Source organism: Patagioenas fasciata, assembly GCF_037038585.1.
Source record: "Patagioenas fasciata isolate bPatFas1 chromosome 19 unlocalized genomic scaffold, bPatFas1.hap1 SUPER_19_unloc_1, whole genome shotgun sequence".
NCBI classification, from domain to species: domain Eukaryota; kingdom Metazoa; phylum Chordata; class Aves; order Columbiformes; family Columbidae; genus Patagioenas; species Patagioenas fasciata.
This window is the reverse complement of record NW_027288507.1, coordinates 2,338,538-2,355,998: the sequence shown is the minus strand read 5'-3', so window position 1 is coordinate 2,355,998 and position 17,461 is coordinate 2,338,538. Positions and strand designations below refer to the sequence as shown.

General features: G+C 56.0%; 1 protein-coding gene across 1 annotated transcript; it reads right to left on the bottom strand.

The window, feature by feature from the left end:
- Window positions 1-225: 225 nt before the first annotated feature.
- On the bottom strand, window positions 226-16,944 carry LOC139826628 (uncharacterized). The gene is made up of 9 exons (XM_071802980.1): window positions 14,253-16,944; window positions 13,533-13,697; window positions 9,153-10,623; window positions 6,920-7,343; window positions 6,188-6,249; window positions 5,532-5,688; window positions 4,413-4,669; window positions 1,226-1,387; window positions 226-903 (listed from the first exon to the last, which is right to left on the bottom strand). Exons 4-9 carry the CDS (start codon window positions 6,981-6,983, stop codon window positions 592-594), a joined length of 1,014 nt encoding a protein of 337 aa, XP_071659081.1. The 5' UTR covers window positions 6,984-7,343; window positions 9,153-10,623; window positions 13,533-13,697; window positions 14,253-16,944; the 3' UTR covers window positions 226-591.
- Window positions 16,945-17,461: the final 517 nt, after the last annotated feature.

Genomic DNA, 17,461 nt, shown 5'->3' with positions numbered 1-17,461 from the left:
GCCAACCCAGGGCTCCGCAGAGGAGCTTTCGGAGGTGTCCCCATCCCACCTCGGCTCCAGCCTGCCTTTCCTGCCAGGGGCTGTGGAACAAAAGGGTCGGGAGCCCCAGCAGAGCTTTGGCAGAGTCCAGCTGCCCGCCATGGCTTTCCTCTCCCCAGGCACGGCTCCTGCCTGGGGTGCCATTGTCCCTGTGGCACACGGTGGTTCCTGCACAGCTCTGGGCGCCCCGCAGTGCCCTGGCTGGGCGAGCCCCCGGATGCTTTCCCCTGCAGCTCGGCTCCCCAGGGTGCCCAGGCTCTTCCTCCTCCTCCTCTTCCTCCTCCTCCTCCTTCTCCTCCCGCTCCTGTCCGGGATGTGCAGCTGCGGCAGGCTCCGTGCCAGGGACGCGGGGTGCAGGGGCACAAAGAGCAGGGCCGCAGCCGAGCCGGTACAGCAGAGCCTTGGGGAGGGCTGCCCTTGGAGCAGGGCTGAGGCTGAGGCTCCAGCCCTCTTCCCTGCAGTGGCCTTTCCCTGCGCCACTGCCCAGCGCAGCTTCCACAGCCACCAAGGAAACACCCACAGTGTCAGACCCAGCGGTTTGCAGGTGGGGCTTTACTGAACAGAAGGGAGAGCTGGTGTCAGCAGCCTGGCTGGCCGGCACTGGCGCTCGTCACGCCGGAGGAGGCTCTTGCTGGACGTGTCTCTCGCGAGCCTCAGCGCCTGAGACGGTCTCCTGGCACTGGCCGACGTGGAGTAGATCTCGTACCGCTTCTGGGGGACGCTGTTGTCCTCAGGGACGCTGGGGGGCTCTTCTCCGGCCTCTTCCCAGCCCTCCATGTTCATCTCCAGCAGGTCACAGCTGGACTCGTCTGACTCCACGCTGCTCGAGGAGCTGTCTGAGGAGCACTCGGGGGAGCTGGATTCCTGCACAGGAGGAGACTCTCATACAACAGCCCTGCACCCGGAGGGTGCTGCTTCCCAGCACGCAGACCCCAGAACACTTCTGAATGGACCACACGGGACGGGGAGAGCCGGGAGAAGGAGCTCAGCAGGCCCTGGGGTGACCTCTGAGTGTCACCAGGGTTTCACTGCAACTCTGTGTCCCCCTTCTTGCTCAGGAAGGGCAGCATCACCCGCCCGGTTCTGCTGCAGCAAGGCTGCTATGACGGCTTGGGTACCAGGGTACTTTGCAGTCTCAGCCGCCCCACGGGAGAAAGTGCTCTTTTTCTGCAGGAATCCCAAGTACCTGGCTCCTCTGCATCTCCTTTGGCTTTTCTCCATTTCCTTCCACATTGGGCATCTCCTCTTCTGCCTCGGCCTCTGCCAGCTCTGTTTCCTTCTCTTCCTGTTCTTCCAGGTATTTCTGGATATACGGTGGAAGCTGCTCCTCCTTCTTCTCCCATTTATTCTGGGGGACAAACAAAATGCAATAGCAGGCAGCATTAGCCTTCCCTGCCACGGCTGAGCTGTTTTCCTTCCTTCCTTCCTTCCTTCCTTCCTTCCTTCCTTCCTTCCTTCCTTCCTGCCTGCCTGCCTGCCTGCCTCCCTCCCTCCCTCCCTCCCTCCCTCCCTCCCTCCTTCCTTCCCTCCCTCCCCCCCTCCCTTCTCTTCTGCCTTGCTGTCCACGCTGGTTTGCTCCCAGGTTCCCGCAGGCTCCACCGAGGAGCCCGTCTGGAATGACCAGGGAGATAAGCCACCACCGGGCTACAAACCAGCCGGCAGCTGGCGAGCCCAGACAAGCCCTGCAGTCACCTGGCCGACAGAAACGGCCTCAAGTGAGGGCTCTGGGGGTGTTTCCAGGCTACTGGAAGTGACAAGTGTATTCTCAACTGACAGTGACCCGCCTCCCTTCAAGCAAACACCAAAGCAACTGGTCAGTGGTCCCGTGAACACCCAGTGAAGAATCTTGTGAGCACTGGCACGTGTGGAGCAACGCTGCTCTACAGTCCAGTAGGATGTGCTCCGGCAGCATCCGGTGTCGGGTACCTTTTCTCTCCTCTCAATGGCTCTGGCTATGAAGTCCACTTCTCTGGGTGCAACCAGAGGCGGTAGCTTTCCTTTCTCCTCCTTTTCCTTCAAGCAGCTCCTCTGGATGACCGGTAGCTGCCTGCAAAGACACAACAGGGCGTGTTGGCAGGAGCGCAGGAGGAGCTGGTTCTGCATCCTGTGCTTCCAGGTGGCGCACCTGCTTCTGCAGCAGAACGTGCTCTGCTCACATCCTTGTGATCAAGTCCCCAGGCACAGAGAAGACCCCAAGCTGTCAGCCTCGGATGTGCCCAACAGCCCCCCCTGCAACCCAGGATGCCCAGGTCTCGGCCCTCTCTTGCTGGAGCAACCAGAGGAACAGGGTCCTGTGCCCGGAGATAGCGCTATGCCCTGTACGGGCAGGTTGGGCGCTGGGGACACAGTGTCAAAGGGAGGAGGACACGACCCCACGAGAAGGGCCATCCTGCCACTGGGCTCTGCGTAAGACAGGCGTCAGCGTAGAAGAGGCTCCTGGTTGCTCAGGGCAATCCTCTGCAGTAACTAACTGCAGAACTCTGTTCTCAGCAAACAGAAAGGCCAGGCTCATTTCAACCTGAAGGGAAAGCCAAAATGACCTTCTGCTCCTGGAATCAACCTTTGCACTTGGTTACTCAAGAGATCTGCACATCGGAAGGGAAGAAAGAAATAGTGGTGCCAGCAGAGTCTGCCAAGAAGCTACAAGACACTGCCATGAGCAAGAAACCATGAGTTAGTGGGACGTGGGAAAAGCGCACTTGGGGTGTTTCCAGGAGAAACGTCTCGCTCCCACAGAGCCCGGAGCAGGGGGTCACGCTCACCCATTTATGCGAGTGTCTCACCTGGCGCGAGGCTCACTCCCCTCAGCTTTCTGACCCTGCTCCGGCTTCACAGTCAGGGCAGGTAACCGATTTGGAGGAAGCCTTGCTCGACGGAGGAGGCGCTTCTCGGCAGCATCCTCTAGAAACGGGAAAGGAGACGGTTCTTCAGAACAGCATCTCGGTGTTGTTCTGGGAACCGGGTGCCACTTGTGTGCCAGTTCCAAGGAGAGTGACGTGCGGGTCTGCTCAGGGCTGTGGTAACACTGGGGAAGGTGGTCCTTTTCATCCCTTTGGGGGAAAGCCATGTTTCCTGGGAGGTCTTAGGCCTTTTCTGACACTGTTTTAACATCCAACGCCCCATGCCTACAGTGCACCGTTATTCCCTGGGGAAGACTGTTTGCATGGCTTTCTCTCATCGGTGTGCTGAAACGGGGGGTTCCATGGGAGATACTCGTGCTGTCCAGGAGCCATTCTGGGGAGGGGAATCATTTATCTCAAGGGAATCCGGCTCTGGGGTTTCTGCATTGGTCCCGTGCACACAGATTTGCTGCTGGGGCAGGTTCACACCACAGGCCATCACCTTTTCCCTTCACACATCCTTTCAGGTCTATCAGCGCTGGCATTTTCGGCACGGTCTCAAGTTGGTACCTGGAAGAGCAAGAAGGTACCAGGCTGAAGAAAGGACACCACATTGTTTCCCAAGGCAGCCCAACCCGGAGGGCTGCAGTAGAAACTCCAGTGCCGGGAGGGCTAGGTGAGACCCCGTCAGCCTGTGCCCGTGTTTTTCCATCCTTCCCGTGAGAATGGCCGTCCTCCCACAAAACCCCCTTGCTGCTTCTGGGGAAATGATCCTGCTCACAGTGCACATGGAGAGCAGAATATTATCTAGTGCTCTGATTTTCTAACACCCTTTCGAATTCTGATCTTGCCCTCCAAGTTCCTTGTAGAGCCTTGCAGATTAACGTTTCCGGACCTAAGAGCAGTCTCTCCCACAGAGGAAAGAAAAGGAGCAGGAGAAACGTAGTGGGAAATGTTGCCTAAATGCATCTCTAGCTCCACAGTAGGACAGATGCATAAGCCGTGCCACTGTCCCACGTTCCTCCAAGTGAAGTCAAACATACCATGGCAGGACGATAACACGTCCAGAGGAGGTCTGGGAAGCAGCGGTGTCATGGCGTGAGATGACTGAGTCCCTCATCTCCGGCATCTGCAACGAGGACAGAGACGGATGACGGGAGGAGCGGACACTGGGAAGGGCCGGCTGCTCGCTCCGCCTCAGCCCAGCGCCAGCAAAGAGCCAGAGCCGCCCAAGGGCTCTGGGCTCAGCAAGCCTTGCTCTGCCTGTGCCTCTGCTCCCGGCCCCCAGAGTGGGGCACGCAGCGCTCCGCGCCATCAACGCCGGCCTTTTCTCGCAAAGTGCAGCTCCTCTGGGGGTGGCTCTTGCAAAGCCAGGCCATTGCACGCCAGGGAGGTGCTCTGCAGAGAGCCTGCTGTGCTCTAGAGCTCCAGGAGCCCAGGTGACTGAACAAGGCATGGTCGGCCAGGGGAAAGCAGCCCCCAGAAAGCATTTCAGAAGCAGCAGGAGTGGGGCTGGGAAAGTGAAAATCCTACCTCGAGAAGAGCTTGCAGCATCTTGCCAGTGCCATTCAGCCTTTCCAAAAAGTGTAAGTAAAATCTCTTTTTTATCTCTTTTCCCTCGGCAATCAGCATGCCCACGTCCCTCCAGATGATGGCAACGTTCTTCCTGTTCTCTAGGCAGGCATGGAAAAGGTGCGTGGTCCTTTCCATGTAGAGCTGCACGGTGCCCTCAGAGACAGCGTTCTCTGAGGCTATCTCAGCATACGGCAGTTGTTCGAAATCTTGATGGCCTGAAAGACAAGAGAAGAGGAACACATGAGCTTGCAGACCTGCTGGGCAGGCTACAATCAAAGGTCTGCAGCCTCCAGGCCCTCGGGCAACACTTTGGTACTGGGCTGTCTGGCTGGGCCAGCGCCTCTGAGGAGACGCTCGGCTTGTCCTTTCCTCTTAAAGTGGACAGTGAGGTGCGGAGCAGACAGCTGTGGTTTCTCTGATACAGAAAGGGAAACAAAGAGTCTTAGGCACTTGGTGGGAAGAAGAGTGACTGCGGGACAAAGTGGGGAGATAGGCACCAGGTCCCAGGGCAAGCTGGAGGGTGCCAGCCCACACTCGGTGCTGTCTTTGTCTTTAGAGAGAAACGCACCCCAAACACAGCCCCAAGCTCTGGGTGCTCCCCAGGGTCCCACAACAGCTGCCCCAAAGGCAGTAGTGACTAGAAGGCGCAGGTGTCGCCGTCAGTGGCTTTTGGAAGGAACCATCTTACCCCCCTGGGTTTCCCCTGCTTTTCCCCCGTGCAAGGAGGCTGAGGGAGCTGGGAAGAGCCCCGGCATTTGCCTGGAGGAGGTCTAGTGCAGCGGAAAGGGGGAGCAAGAGTTGAAGCATCACGGAACCAGAAGACACCACACCAAGGAAGCTGTGAGGGAACCTGTTGTTGAAGCAGGACAAAGAGAGTGCGCTCTTAGCTGTATTGTCCTCTGGTGATTCTTTAAAACAAACAGCTAGGCAGGGTCCTTTCACAGCCGGCTGGTTTTGTCGAGTGAAGCTCTTGGCAGGACCGCGGTGGGTGGCTGGTACTCCCCTCAGTCACCTCTGGGGAGCAGAGCACCCCTCCCCACCCTGCTCAAGGGCCAGCGCCGCTTTCACGCTGCTTACCAGGGAAGTCTTTGCAACCATAGCGGAGCTCATGGTCCTGCACAACAGCCTTTTCAGGTCGAAACACGGGTCTCTCCACGATCACCAGATCCTGCTCGCTGAGGGCTACTCGCTTTCTGACAACCGCAAAAGTCCCGATTCCGGGAATGCGGACAGCCTGGAACAGAGGAGATGGCGGATGGGAAGAAGTCTTGGAGGGGCAGACGGGTGACTTGTCAGAGGAGGCTGATGGCGTTTAGTGCCCTGCCCTGGCCTGAGGCACAAAGGAGCAAGATGGGCTCCTTGGGAGAACACAAACAGGGGCTGCGCTTTTCCCTCTCACCCCCCTTCAGCTACGAAGAACCAAATAGGTGAGGGAAAGCTGACAAACACCCTCTGGCTCAATCAGATAGAAGGCAGGGGGTTCCCACACTTGGAATAAATCCAGATGTGTCCCAGGCTTCCAGGTTTTCACATGCAACTCTGACGGGGGGACCTTCTTGTACATCTGAATGGACAGAGAAGGTGTCCATGTCACTGTGTGCATTGCAGTGTCGTGCTGGGGCGTTGCTCCCGCTTTCAACGCAGGGGAAGAACAGCTGCACCCCATGGCAAAGGGCTGTCAGGACTTGATCAGCGTTCATCAGGGTGTGAGGGGAGAAGGAGGTAAGGCCCACCTGGTGGAGAGCCAGCTGCAGGCTGAGGTGATACGATGTGCTGGCCCAAATCTTAGCGAACTCTGGAAAAACAAGGGAAAGACCTGTCATGCTCTGAGGCAGCAAGCTCAAGACCATTCGGCCCACTCCTGTCCAAGGAGCGATGCATCTTTCACTCAGGCATTTCAGGTGGTCTCTCTCCAGCCCGGCAAGAACCAAAGGACACCTCATGCTGCCTCCAAGGGGCTCCTTTCCTTGCAGGTGCAGCTCTCCAGGGTGTGACCCACTCCCACGGGAAGCCGGCAGTGCTTTGCCATGCCCGCGGGGGCACGGGGCTGTGCTCCACGCGGCTCTCGGAGGCTCAGGGCAGGCCCTGGTGTCTCCCCAGCAGGGGCCAGTTTTGCCGGGTCACATCTCTGAACACACAGAGCCCACGTGGCCCACGAACACCTTCAGCTCTTCCATTCAGACATGAGCTCAGCGTGGGCAATGCCCAGCGCCAGGCAAGGGCAGCCCTTTGGGGTCAGGGGTTTCTGCCTGGGCTGCCCCAGGAAGGCAGGGGCCACGTCAGGAAGGGAACCAGGAGCCCTGGCTGCCACATCAGCCCCTCAGCCCTTTGGGATGGTCAAGCAGGTCCCTCCTTGCAGTCACCACTCCTGAGCAACCACCCCCCACAGTCCTTGGGTTTCCATCCTGATTTCAGAGATGTCCTTGACCCAGACACACATGTGAAATTGGGCCTGAAGGCCTTACCATAACGCTCGAGCTTCTCAATAGTTGGGCTCAGGTGAGGCTGCAAGAAGAGCTGTCTTGCCATCTTAGTTCCACTGCTGCTTCAAGTCAACAACTGCAGCAAGTGGCTGGACAATGGCTTTACTGCTTCTCCTTGTCCTCCTCCTTCTCCTCCTCCTCCTTCTCCTCCTCCTCCTCCTCCTTCTTTTTCTCTTCTCCTCCTCCTCCTCCTTCTCCTTCTCCTCCTCCTCCTCCTTCTCCTTCTCCTTCTCCTCCTCCTCCTCCTTCTCCTTCTCCACCTTTCACACTCCTTGGTGCTGTCGTGCTCCCTCTCTCCGCCTTCTCCTCCTCACTGCAGAGCAGCTACTCCAGAGCAGAGCGGTGGCGAGAGCAGCTCTCAGCACTTGGAGTCGACTCGGCCTCACCGGGGTGAGTGGGGCAGATGCTGGTCACGACAGGGAAAGGGGGACTGTCACCACTGTGACGTCTGGCTGTCCCACTGTGACCTCGGACCGTGTCACAGAGGGGCTGCACACACCTGCCCCCCAGGCCCTGCCAGGGGCTCTGCAGTGGGCAGGGGTTTCTGGGAGCTGCCCCCACCCCACTGTCTCCCGAGCGGGAGGGGTTTCCCCAGGCCGCCCCTGCCATGTCCCCACATGGGGACACCGGGCTGCAAGCGCCGATGGGCTTTCTTCTACCCTTCCCCGCTTCTTCCTGCCTCTCTCACCCAACGTGTCTGCAGCGGGGAGCGCGGCTGCCCTGCCACAGTAGGGGCGTGCAGAGAAGACGTGAAGCTTCTAGACCGCCCACAGTCAGATCTGACACGGATATAAACGGGGTCCCGTTGAATGGCCGTTTGTGGTCTTCTCGGAGCTGCGGGTCTGTCTGCCTGAAGCCTCCCCTTAGGCAGGATCGCCACCTAAAGTAGCCTCCCGGGATTGGGTCAGCCTCGTCGCCTCGCTGGGGTGAGCGATAACTTACTAGGTAGAACTGAGCTATTTCCTCACCAGATCAGCGAGTGTATTAAATAATTCCTCGCCGCTTGGGCGGGTGTTTTCCTCATTATAAACCCGTGGATTTTCTTGAATAATTCCTTGCCAGATTCAGGCAAGGGTATATCCGTAATATAATTTCTCACTAAACACGTGGGTGTATTTTTCCTGGGGTTAGAGACTGTAATAGACTTAACGATATATTTGTTAATCAAACTGGCCTAAATGGATATGTTATCAGTGGCTGTGAAACCTGAGCATATAATATTAGTACATGCTGCCATTAAACAATGCAACCTGTATGTAGTCTTTGTAGAAAAAAACCTGTTCCACAGATATGTCTAAAAGCCTAATTTAGCATACCCTGCAGAACATTCGGGAAGAGGGTGACAGAGAGAAGGGCTCAGGGTCATTAGGAGACGGGAGTGCCGAGGCGCCAGTGAGCCGCTGGGTGCCCGCGGCCAGTGTGGGGGATGTTTGGAGGCTTCAGGGGCACCCCACAACCGGTGTGGGGGTGCAGAGAAGCTTCTAGAATGCCTAGAGTCAGGTCTGATCAGCCTATAAAAAACGGGACTCTCGTCGAGACTCCGCCCATTGTCGCGGGTCTCTCGGAGCACGGGCGAGATGCTGCCGCCGAGAGCCCTCCTCCCCGGGATGGAGACTCCGCTTGCCTTGCCGCCACGGGTGTGAGTAAAACGGCTCGCAGGATTGCGAGTATATTTATACTTTCCGTGCACATTTGCACCTGTAACTTCCCGTGCTTAATATAAGCATGTATAAAATTATTTGCTCGCATAATCGCGAGTGTATTTATACTTTCCGTGCACATATGCACGAGTAACCTTCTGTGCACATTTGCACACGTATAAAATTATTTCCTCGCATAATCGCGAGTGTATTTTCCTCCCGTGCTTCCATATAAGCACGTGTAGTATTCCGTGCACATTTGCACGTGTAAGTAAATTAACCCTCGCAGGATTGCGAGTGTATTATAAATTTACCCTCGCGGAATCGCGAGCGTACACTTTCCGTACTCACTACGAGTACCTATATCCCTTTAAGAATAATCCCGCACCGTGTTCAGGCAAGCGTGTACTCCTCTGGGCCTCAGGGGCGGTTCCGGCATTGTTTTGGGTGAAGCCACGTGCATGCACACTGTGGACCTCCTGTTGTACTAGTTGCTGCCCCTTCATAATTTTCCTCAACTGATACCCGAACCTATATTTAAGTCACTTTTGGAGGGCTAAAACCCTGTTTCTCACCGGTTTAATAAAAGTTGTTTTGGACCCTCTTGTCCCTTAAACTAATCTCGGGGTGCATTCCGTGACACGCTGGCTGTCTTCTTGCTTTGGATCAGCAGCTGCCCCTCCCTCTTGATGTCTTCCCGGGTGGGGACGTGCTCGTCATCTTCGTCATCAGATTTAGAGGATTCTGGAGGAGGGAACAGAGAGAAACGGGCCGGGGAGGGTCTGCAGGGCCACTTCTGCTGTGCCCATGTCACCAGGGAGAGCCAGCACGCTTTGGAGGGCTGGTGACATCACAGGGAGCTTTCCTGCCAAGCCCTGGCTCTTCCTGCCCAGCATCCCAGGCTGACCTGCAGGGCCTGGCAGTGCCGCTGCTGTGGCCCATCCCCAGCTGCTGGGGCTTCCCAGAAAGGTCTGGAGCCACGCGGTGCTGGACGCAGCTCCAGCTTCATTCAAAACAGGTGGCAAGCTCAGAAACTCAGTGGCTCCTCCAAGAGCATCCAATAGGAAGAGGCCACAGACAGACCCCAGCACTGGTTGTTCTTCACAACCAGGTGATTTCGAAGACAAGGCTCTCCCTCCTTGCCCCACAGCATCTTTTCTTGTTCCTTCTGTGGTTCGATGCTCACCACCCCGCCAGCTGCCTTCATGCTCCCACATCCCCACCTAAAAGCACCACCCATGCTCAAAGCCTTGGAGACAGCCCCAAGGTCTGGAGAGAACTCATGGGCTGGGCTCTGCTGGGACAGGGAGAGACAGGCGAGGATGGTCACAAATCCCAACAGGCAGGGGCAGGGACAGTCGCCGTGGGACACGTCCCCGCTAAGCTCTCCTACCGTCATCGCTGCTGTCTCTCTCCTCAAAGGAAACCACCACGTTCTGAGGATCACTCGACATTTTTTTCTCCAGAAAATCCCTGGCCTTCACAAAAATCTGTGAAAGACACCCTGGGTTAATTGCTGAAGGGGAGGTGGGTGTTACAACCCAAGAGGTGCCCTTGATGTCCCCCTGGGGGACACTTGGGACGGGCCATCAGGAGGAGCCTGCTGCGGGTCCCCGAAGACCCCAGCAGGGATGGACATCCCACGTATCTCGTTGCTCTTATCCAGGATCTTGCACTCAGGGGGCAGGTGGGCCGCCCGCTGTGCCAGGTACTGCAGCTTCTGGCCCAGGTACTGGAGCTTCTCCTCCACCCCCCGGGACAGGAGAGAGTCATCCTGGAGACGGAGAGAACCACCTTGGTGGGCAAAATGAGCCACCTGGGGTGACGGTGGCTGCGCCAAGTGTCACCGCGCTGCGTCACTGCGCCACCCAGCGCTGGGTGAATACCTGGCCAGGCACGGTGATGCCGTGCAGATGGAAGAGGAGGCGGTCGATTCTGTTTTCAAATTCAAGGAGAAGCTCCTCGTTCTTCAGCAGCTGGGCTCGCGACCGGTCTCGCCGGGCCTCTTCGGACTGCAGTTTTGCCCTCAGCTCCTCCTCCAGCATCCTGCAGCCAAGCACAGTCACATCCATACAACTGCACAGGGGTGCAGAGACACCACAAATCCGTTGCAAAAGCTGCCCAAGTTGCAACCCACCACACCCCCTGCCCTGAGTAGGGACATTGTCACCAGCTCAGGTTGCTCAGAGCCCCGTCCAGCCTGGCCTGGGATGTCTCCAGGGACGGGGCATCCACCACCTCTCTGGCCAACCTGGGCCAGGCTCTCACCACCCTAAGCGTAACAAGCGATAAGACAAACAGAAATGGCCTCAAGTTGCGCCGGGGGAAGTTGAGGTTGGATCTGGGGAACAATTTCTTCCCCAAACGGCTGTCAGGCATTGGAACAGGCTGCCCAGGGCAGTGGTGGGGTCACCATCCCTGGAGGGTTGGACAGACGGAGATGAGGTTCTCAGGGACGTGGGTTAGTGCCAGGGCTGGGTTAACGGTTGGACTCAATGATCTTGAGGGTCTTTCCCAACCAAAATGAGTCTGTGATTCTATGACACGGCTGTCCCAAGGGACATACAGGGATGGTGACTCCACCACTGCCATGGGCAGCCTGTTCCAATGCCCGACAGCCCTTTTCAGGAAGAAATTGTCCCCTATATCCCACCTAAAACCTCCCCTGGTGCCAGTTGTTTCAGGCTCTTGGTCTGGTCTTTGCACTCTGGCCAACAGAGAAGCCACAAAACGTGTTGAAGACTTCTCTCTGACAAAGCTGGACTCCATTTTTCCATCTCAGTTTTTGGAGAATCCGGTCTGTGGCCTGTTTGCCAGATGCAAGGGAACACTGAGATGCTTTAGCTGCCTTGAAAGGAGGGGAAGAGCAACGACACGCAGCAACACAGGAATTTCAGGTCTCCTGAAACTGTTAAGTTGTGAGCAGAAGATAAAGGCCAACTGCTTTATCATGAGCATTCCCTGAATGTGTTCAGACACCGCATCCCAACTCCTCACCATGTCTGCGAGGCGAGGAGAAGACGTCACCCCACCAGCGAGCTCCTGCCCGGGAGACAACACTGGGTGCAATCGGACTGACTGCCGCTGTCTTAGCCTGGCCCGGGAGAGGCGGCCGTGGAAATGGATGTGACAAGTGGCAAAAAGGTACAGGAGCGAGTGGGAAGACACCAGAGGCAATGCCTGGGTTTCTAGAGTAAGAAAACACCAAAATACAACCAACCAGGAAGGCAGCAGCAGGGTCAGGAGCATCCCTCTGCCAAAGTGACCCCTGAGCCACACAGGACAGCCCTGCCTGGGACAGCCTGCCTGCACTGGGCAGGGGAGCTGCATGGGGCACAGTAGGGCACTGTCCCCACCCCATGGGGGCCATGGGGCAGTAGAGCCCATGTCGGGGCGTCCCCATGATGGAGGTCATAAAATCATTGAATTATTTTGGCTGGAAGAGACCCTCAAGATCATGGAATCCAACCATAACCCACCCCTAGCACTAACCCATGTCCCTGAGAACCTCATCTCTGCATCTGTCCAACCCCTCCAATGATGGTGACGCCACCAGTGCGCAGGGGAGCACACACATTCCCAAACACTGGAAAAAGAAAGGTTGCACGGTGCCCTCCAATATAGGAAAATTAATAATGTAAGGAATAAATTAAGAAATGCAGGGGAGGGAAAGGGCTGATGCCATTGGGGTTTCATTAGGTGGCAGGTGGGGGGGGGTGACACAGCCCAGGGAAGGAAAGGAGAGATTTCCTCTTCTGCCCTGAGAGACCCTTATTCCTTCCACAACAACCACTGCCAAAGGCTTGACAGGAGCTCCAGCGCAGTTGTCTGCAGCCGCTGCCGGTGAGAAACCTAAAATAGGACACGGGAGAATTTGCACGGGAGCGTTCACCACGCGGAAATATCTCTGCCCTGGGAGGGCTGACGTTGAGTGCGTTGGAGGTTTGTTTTTGTTTTCAAGGATGTGATCAAAATCACATGAAATGACACACAACGAAGGATAGGCACAGGCTGGGACTGACACCGGAGCCTCAGCACCGGGTTTTATCACTCATGGAGAAAGGGAACCAGGCTAAATCAGCCAGCTGGAGGCCAAAACAAGCAGCTCCTTTGGCTGTTCTGGGACGGGAGATGCAGGCAGGGCCACCAGTGTGGGGTCTGTCCTGGAGCTGCAAGGGTGGGATGTGGGAGGAGGCAGCCAGAGCTGCTTGCACACAAGGAGGCACAAACATCTGCCATTTCCATGTTGGTTTTAGGAGGGTTAATATAAGTGTGGGTCAAAACTCACCATCACATCGCCTGGGTTGGCATTGCCAGCCACAGGTTGGGTTTTAGCATCGTTCTAAAATGCTGGAGGGCCTGAGGCAGCACTGGTGACAGAGGGACAGACCCCCTGGGGTCCATGTCTGTCTTGCGCTGGGGACCCCAGAGCTGGACTCAGTTCTCTGGGGGGCCCCAGGAGAGCAGAGCAGAGGGGGAAGCATCCCCTCCCTCCACCTGCTGGTGATGTGGCCCAGGACACACTTGGCTTTCTGGGCTGCAAGAGCACACTGCCAGCTTATGGCCCTTTTGTTACCCACCAGCCCTTCTCCACAGGGTTGCTGCCCATCCGTCTGACCCTCCCTCCCTCCCCCAGTCTGTGCTGGTACTGGGTATTGCCCTGACCCAGGTGCAGGACCTCGCACTTGGCCTGGATGAATTTCACAAGATTCACATGGACCCCCCAGCCTGTCCAGGTCCCTCTGGATGTCACCCCTTCCCTCCAGTGCATCGACTGCACCACTCAGCTTGGTGGAAAACCAAAAGTGAAGTGTCTTGGGTGATGCAGACATCAGAGAAAGGCATCTGGCTTTAGCTCTCTGCCAAGCACAGCTGGGGAAACCCTTTGAAATGCTTCAGCCACTTTAGCAGAGAAAAATAACACTCCCACACAGTTGCCAGGCTTTATCGCTTACAATTTCTAACTGTTGGTGGAAATCTTCATTCTCAATCACTTTAATCAGCACCTTGAGCTTCTCTTTCAGTTTCTTCCCCTCCCTTGCTGGAAGAATAAATCGCAGCCTCATGTGAGCACGTTTGATTTGCATGGTCTCCTTTAACTGTCTGATCACTTCCAGTGCCTACAAAGGTGTTAAAAACAAAGAGCATTTACACACCTGCTTGAAAACCGTCACACAGACCAAAACCTCAAATCCTTCGCATCAGCTTCTGACACTTTTGTCAGCGCTGCAGGGAGTTTGCTCGAACGCTGCTTTGGTAGATTAACAAGGAAAGGCAGAGTTCTTGTTATTCGTGATCCCTCCAACACTTAAAAAACCCGTCTGAAATCTTAAATAGCACTTATACTGCAAACCAACATGTGGCTCAGATGCAAGGCCCAATCTATTACCTCAATCAAACTAAAGGACAAAACTTTTCTTTCTGTTCCAGGCGTATCACTGTTGCTGCTTTAATTAGTTTCTTTCTTTCTTTCTCCCTTCCCTGAATTGTTAGAAAACAAACTGCACGAGTTTCAGCAGCTGTTTGCATCCAGCATTCAACCACCGGCTGGATGAAGAATCACTCTGCAGAATTCAGCCCCCAGGGCTTTGCTGATCCCTCTGTGGCTGCAAACAGAGAAATTACACTTGAAGCCACCACCTCTGACCTGAAACCGATTTTGCAAGAAAACAGACCTGCTGCTTCGTGCTCTTGTTTGGTTTGACGGAGTAGTGAATGTCCTTCACGGCTCTTTCTATGACGATCACTGTGTACGGCCTCTTTGTTTTGGGATTCACGCATTTGTCAGCGACAATGGTCGCGATGTCTCTAAACATCTACTCCAGCTGTGTGTGCCGTTCTTTGTCCGATACCTGCAGCTCTCCTTCTGTTAAAATCTGGACAGTAAATAACTAAAAAAACCCAGTTAATAAATGTCATGGGTTTGACTACAGAGTGAAAAATCTAGTAACTCTGTTAAATTTAACAATTGCTTGAATGGTTTGGTCAGATGTGAAGTGGATAAAAAAAATAACAGTATTAATAATGTATGTCATTATGACAGACAGCACGGAGAGATTTCAAAGAAAAAACTCACCACAGAAAAACTACAAAAAAAGATGCGCAGATTTCCTTGAATTCACAACAAGCCCACAGTTCATATCCTACCAAGAAGGACTAAGAAATTAGATCTGTTCTTAACATTTCATTGGACTTCCCCAAGTGAGCAACTGTCCCCTTTGCATCCCCTGCATCCTTAAAAATATACCTTAGGTGAGAAACTCTTCAGCACTGGTAATTCTTTTTTTTTCTGTGTCCACAGACATCAGTGTATAAAAGCTGTATATTCTACAGAGTATTCAGAACTCTTTTCAGCTAAATACATATCAAATATTCAAGACTTGGAGCACAAGTGTGATGGGAGCAGCTGAGGGACCTGGGGGGTTCAGCTGGAGAACAGGAGCTGAGGGGAGACCTTCTGATCTCTGAACTGCCTGAAAGGAGCTTGGCGCCAAGGGGGTCGGGCTCTGCTCCCCAGGAACAAGCGCCAGGAGCAGAGGAAACGGCCTCAAGTTGCCCCAGGGGAGGCTGAGGTTGGATCTTGGAACAATTTCTTCCCCAAAGGGCTGTGGGGCATTGGAACAGGCTGCCCAGGGCAGTGCTGGAGTCACCAGCCCTGGAGGGGAAAGTCTTCTCCAAGCTTTTATAAAGCTGCTAACCGCGAAGTGGTTGAAACCTACCATCTTACAGATTTCTGTTTGGTCATCCGTCACAAATGCTTTAACAAGATCATCTTTCTTTGCCACCTGGCCTTTGAAAATGTTGACAAACACTCTGTGTGTCTGCAGGACCTCATCAAAATCTTTCTCTAAGAGATTAGGGCACGGTTAGAAAATTTGTGAAGTCAACAATATAAAAAAGAACATGAGTTTTTAGCAAGGAGGAACAACCTGTGCTGCCAACGAGCCTGGAAACTTCTACTCCTGAGATGTAACTCCCCAGGAAAGCGCAGGGCACTGCCCTGTGCCCAAGGGCGCTCCGCGTACCCGGATTCACACAGATCCCACCACCTTCCTGGGCTGGAGAGCCGCGTACCACAAAAGCTCCCCGGCTCCACAGCCAGGCCCCACCTGGGCCTCTCCCCTGCCACAGCTGGGTGCCCACACGGGGCTGCCCCACAAAACTGGGTCATAGAATCACAGAATGTGCTGACTTGGAAGGCACCTACACGGATCACAGAATAGTTTGGCTTGAAAGGGGCCTTCCCAGCTCCCCCAGTGCCACCAGGATCACGGAGTCCAACTCCTGTCCCTGCACAGGACACCCCACAGGTCACCTTGTGTGCCTGAGGACATTGTCCAGTCTCTCCTTGAACACTGCCAGACTTGGGGCCATGACACCTCCCTGGGAGCCTGTTCAGTGTCCAGCACCTCTGGGTGAAGAACCTTTTCCTCATGTCCCACTGACCCTCCCTGGCACATCTTCTGCCATTCCCCGGGCTCTGTCACTGTCACAGAGAAGAGCTCAGACCTGCCCCTCCTGCTCCTGCTGAGGAACCTGCAGCCCATGAGCTCTGCCCTCAGTCTGCTCTGCTCCAGCTGAACAAACCCAGGGACTTCAGCCGCTGCTCATTCGGCTTCCCCTCCAAACCTTCACCAGCTTCGCAGCCTCCTCTGGACACGCTGCAGTAGCTTTGTCTCCTTTTCTCCTGTGTCCCCAGCCTTGCACACAGTGGATGCTCCAGGTGAGGCCGCCCCAGCGCAGAGTAGAGCGGGACAATCCCCCCCTGCCCGCCTGGCCGTGCTGTGCTGGGTGCACCAGGACACGGGGCCCTCTTGGCTCCAGGGACACCGGTGGCTCACGTTCAACTTGCCGTCCACCAGAACCCCCGATCCCTCTCCATGGAGCTGCTCTCCAGCACCTCGTCCCCCAGTCTGTCTGTACAGCCGGGGTTGGCTCAGGTGCAGGATCCGGCACTTGCTCTTGTTGAACTTCATGTGCTTGGTGATTGCCCAGCTCTGCAATTTGTCCCGGTCCCTCTGCAGGGCCCCTCTGCTCTTCAGAGTGTCCAAGGGAGGTCCACACAAGCCCCCCCCCAGCCGGGCCCCACACGGGCCTGCGCCCCACACGGGCCTGCGCCCCACACGGGCCTGCGCCCCACACGGGCCGGCCGGCCGGCCTCCCTCCCGCCCTCGGGCAGGCCCCGGGCCGGCACTCACGCTCCGCTGCGCCATCCCATGGCCTTGTTGCGGTAACAGGCGATCCCGAAGCGCCTCCCGGCGCTTTCCCCCTGGTTGGTGGGGGTGAAGACGGACACGGCGGCGGCCGCCGCTGCGCCACGGCCGAGGGGCCGCCTCACGCTGCCTTCCCATTGGTGGCCGCCGCCCCCAGGAGCGCCAGCAAGAACCGTCCGGCGGGAAACGGTGGCCGGAAGGGGCGGGGGTCTGGGGAGCTTGCGGTGTATGGGGGGGAGGAATAACCGTGAGGGACGTGAACCTGTGAGGACTGTGGGGGGTGACCGTAGGGTTTGGGCTAAATAACTCTGAGGGCCAGTGGTAATAACGGGGCGGGGGAAGGGGTGTGTGTGAGGGGCGGAGTAATGACCATGAGAGGAGGGTGGGTGTGGGGGGTTGATAGCGGCGGGGTCGGGGGTAATGACTTGGGGAGGTGTGAGTGGGAACTGTAGGGTGTGTGGGGGTAATAACGGGGCGAAGCAATAACCCTGAGGGGGGAGTGCATGTGTGTGTGTGGGGGTAATAGCTGTGCATGTGGGGGTAATAACTGGGGGGATGCGAGGGGTAGTAACTGTGAGAGGGACAAATAACGGTGTTGGTGATGACTGTGTGTGTGTGAGTGATAACCCCGGGGGGGTGTGTGTGGGGTAATAACTGTGTGTGAAGGTAAT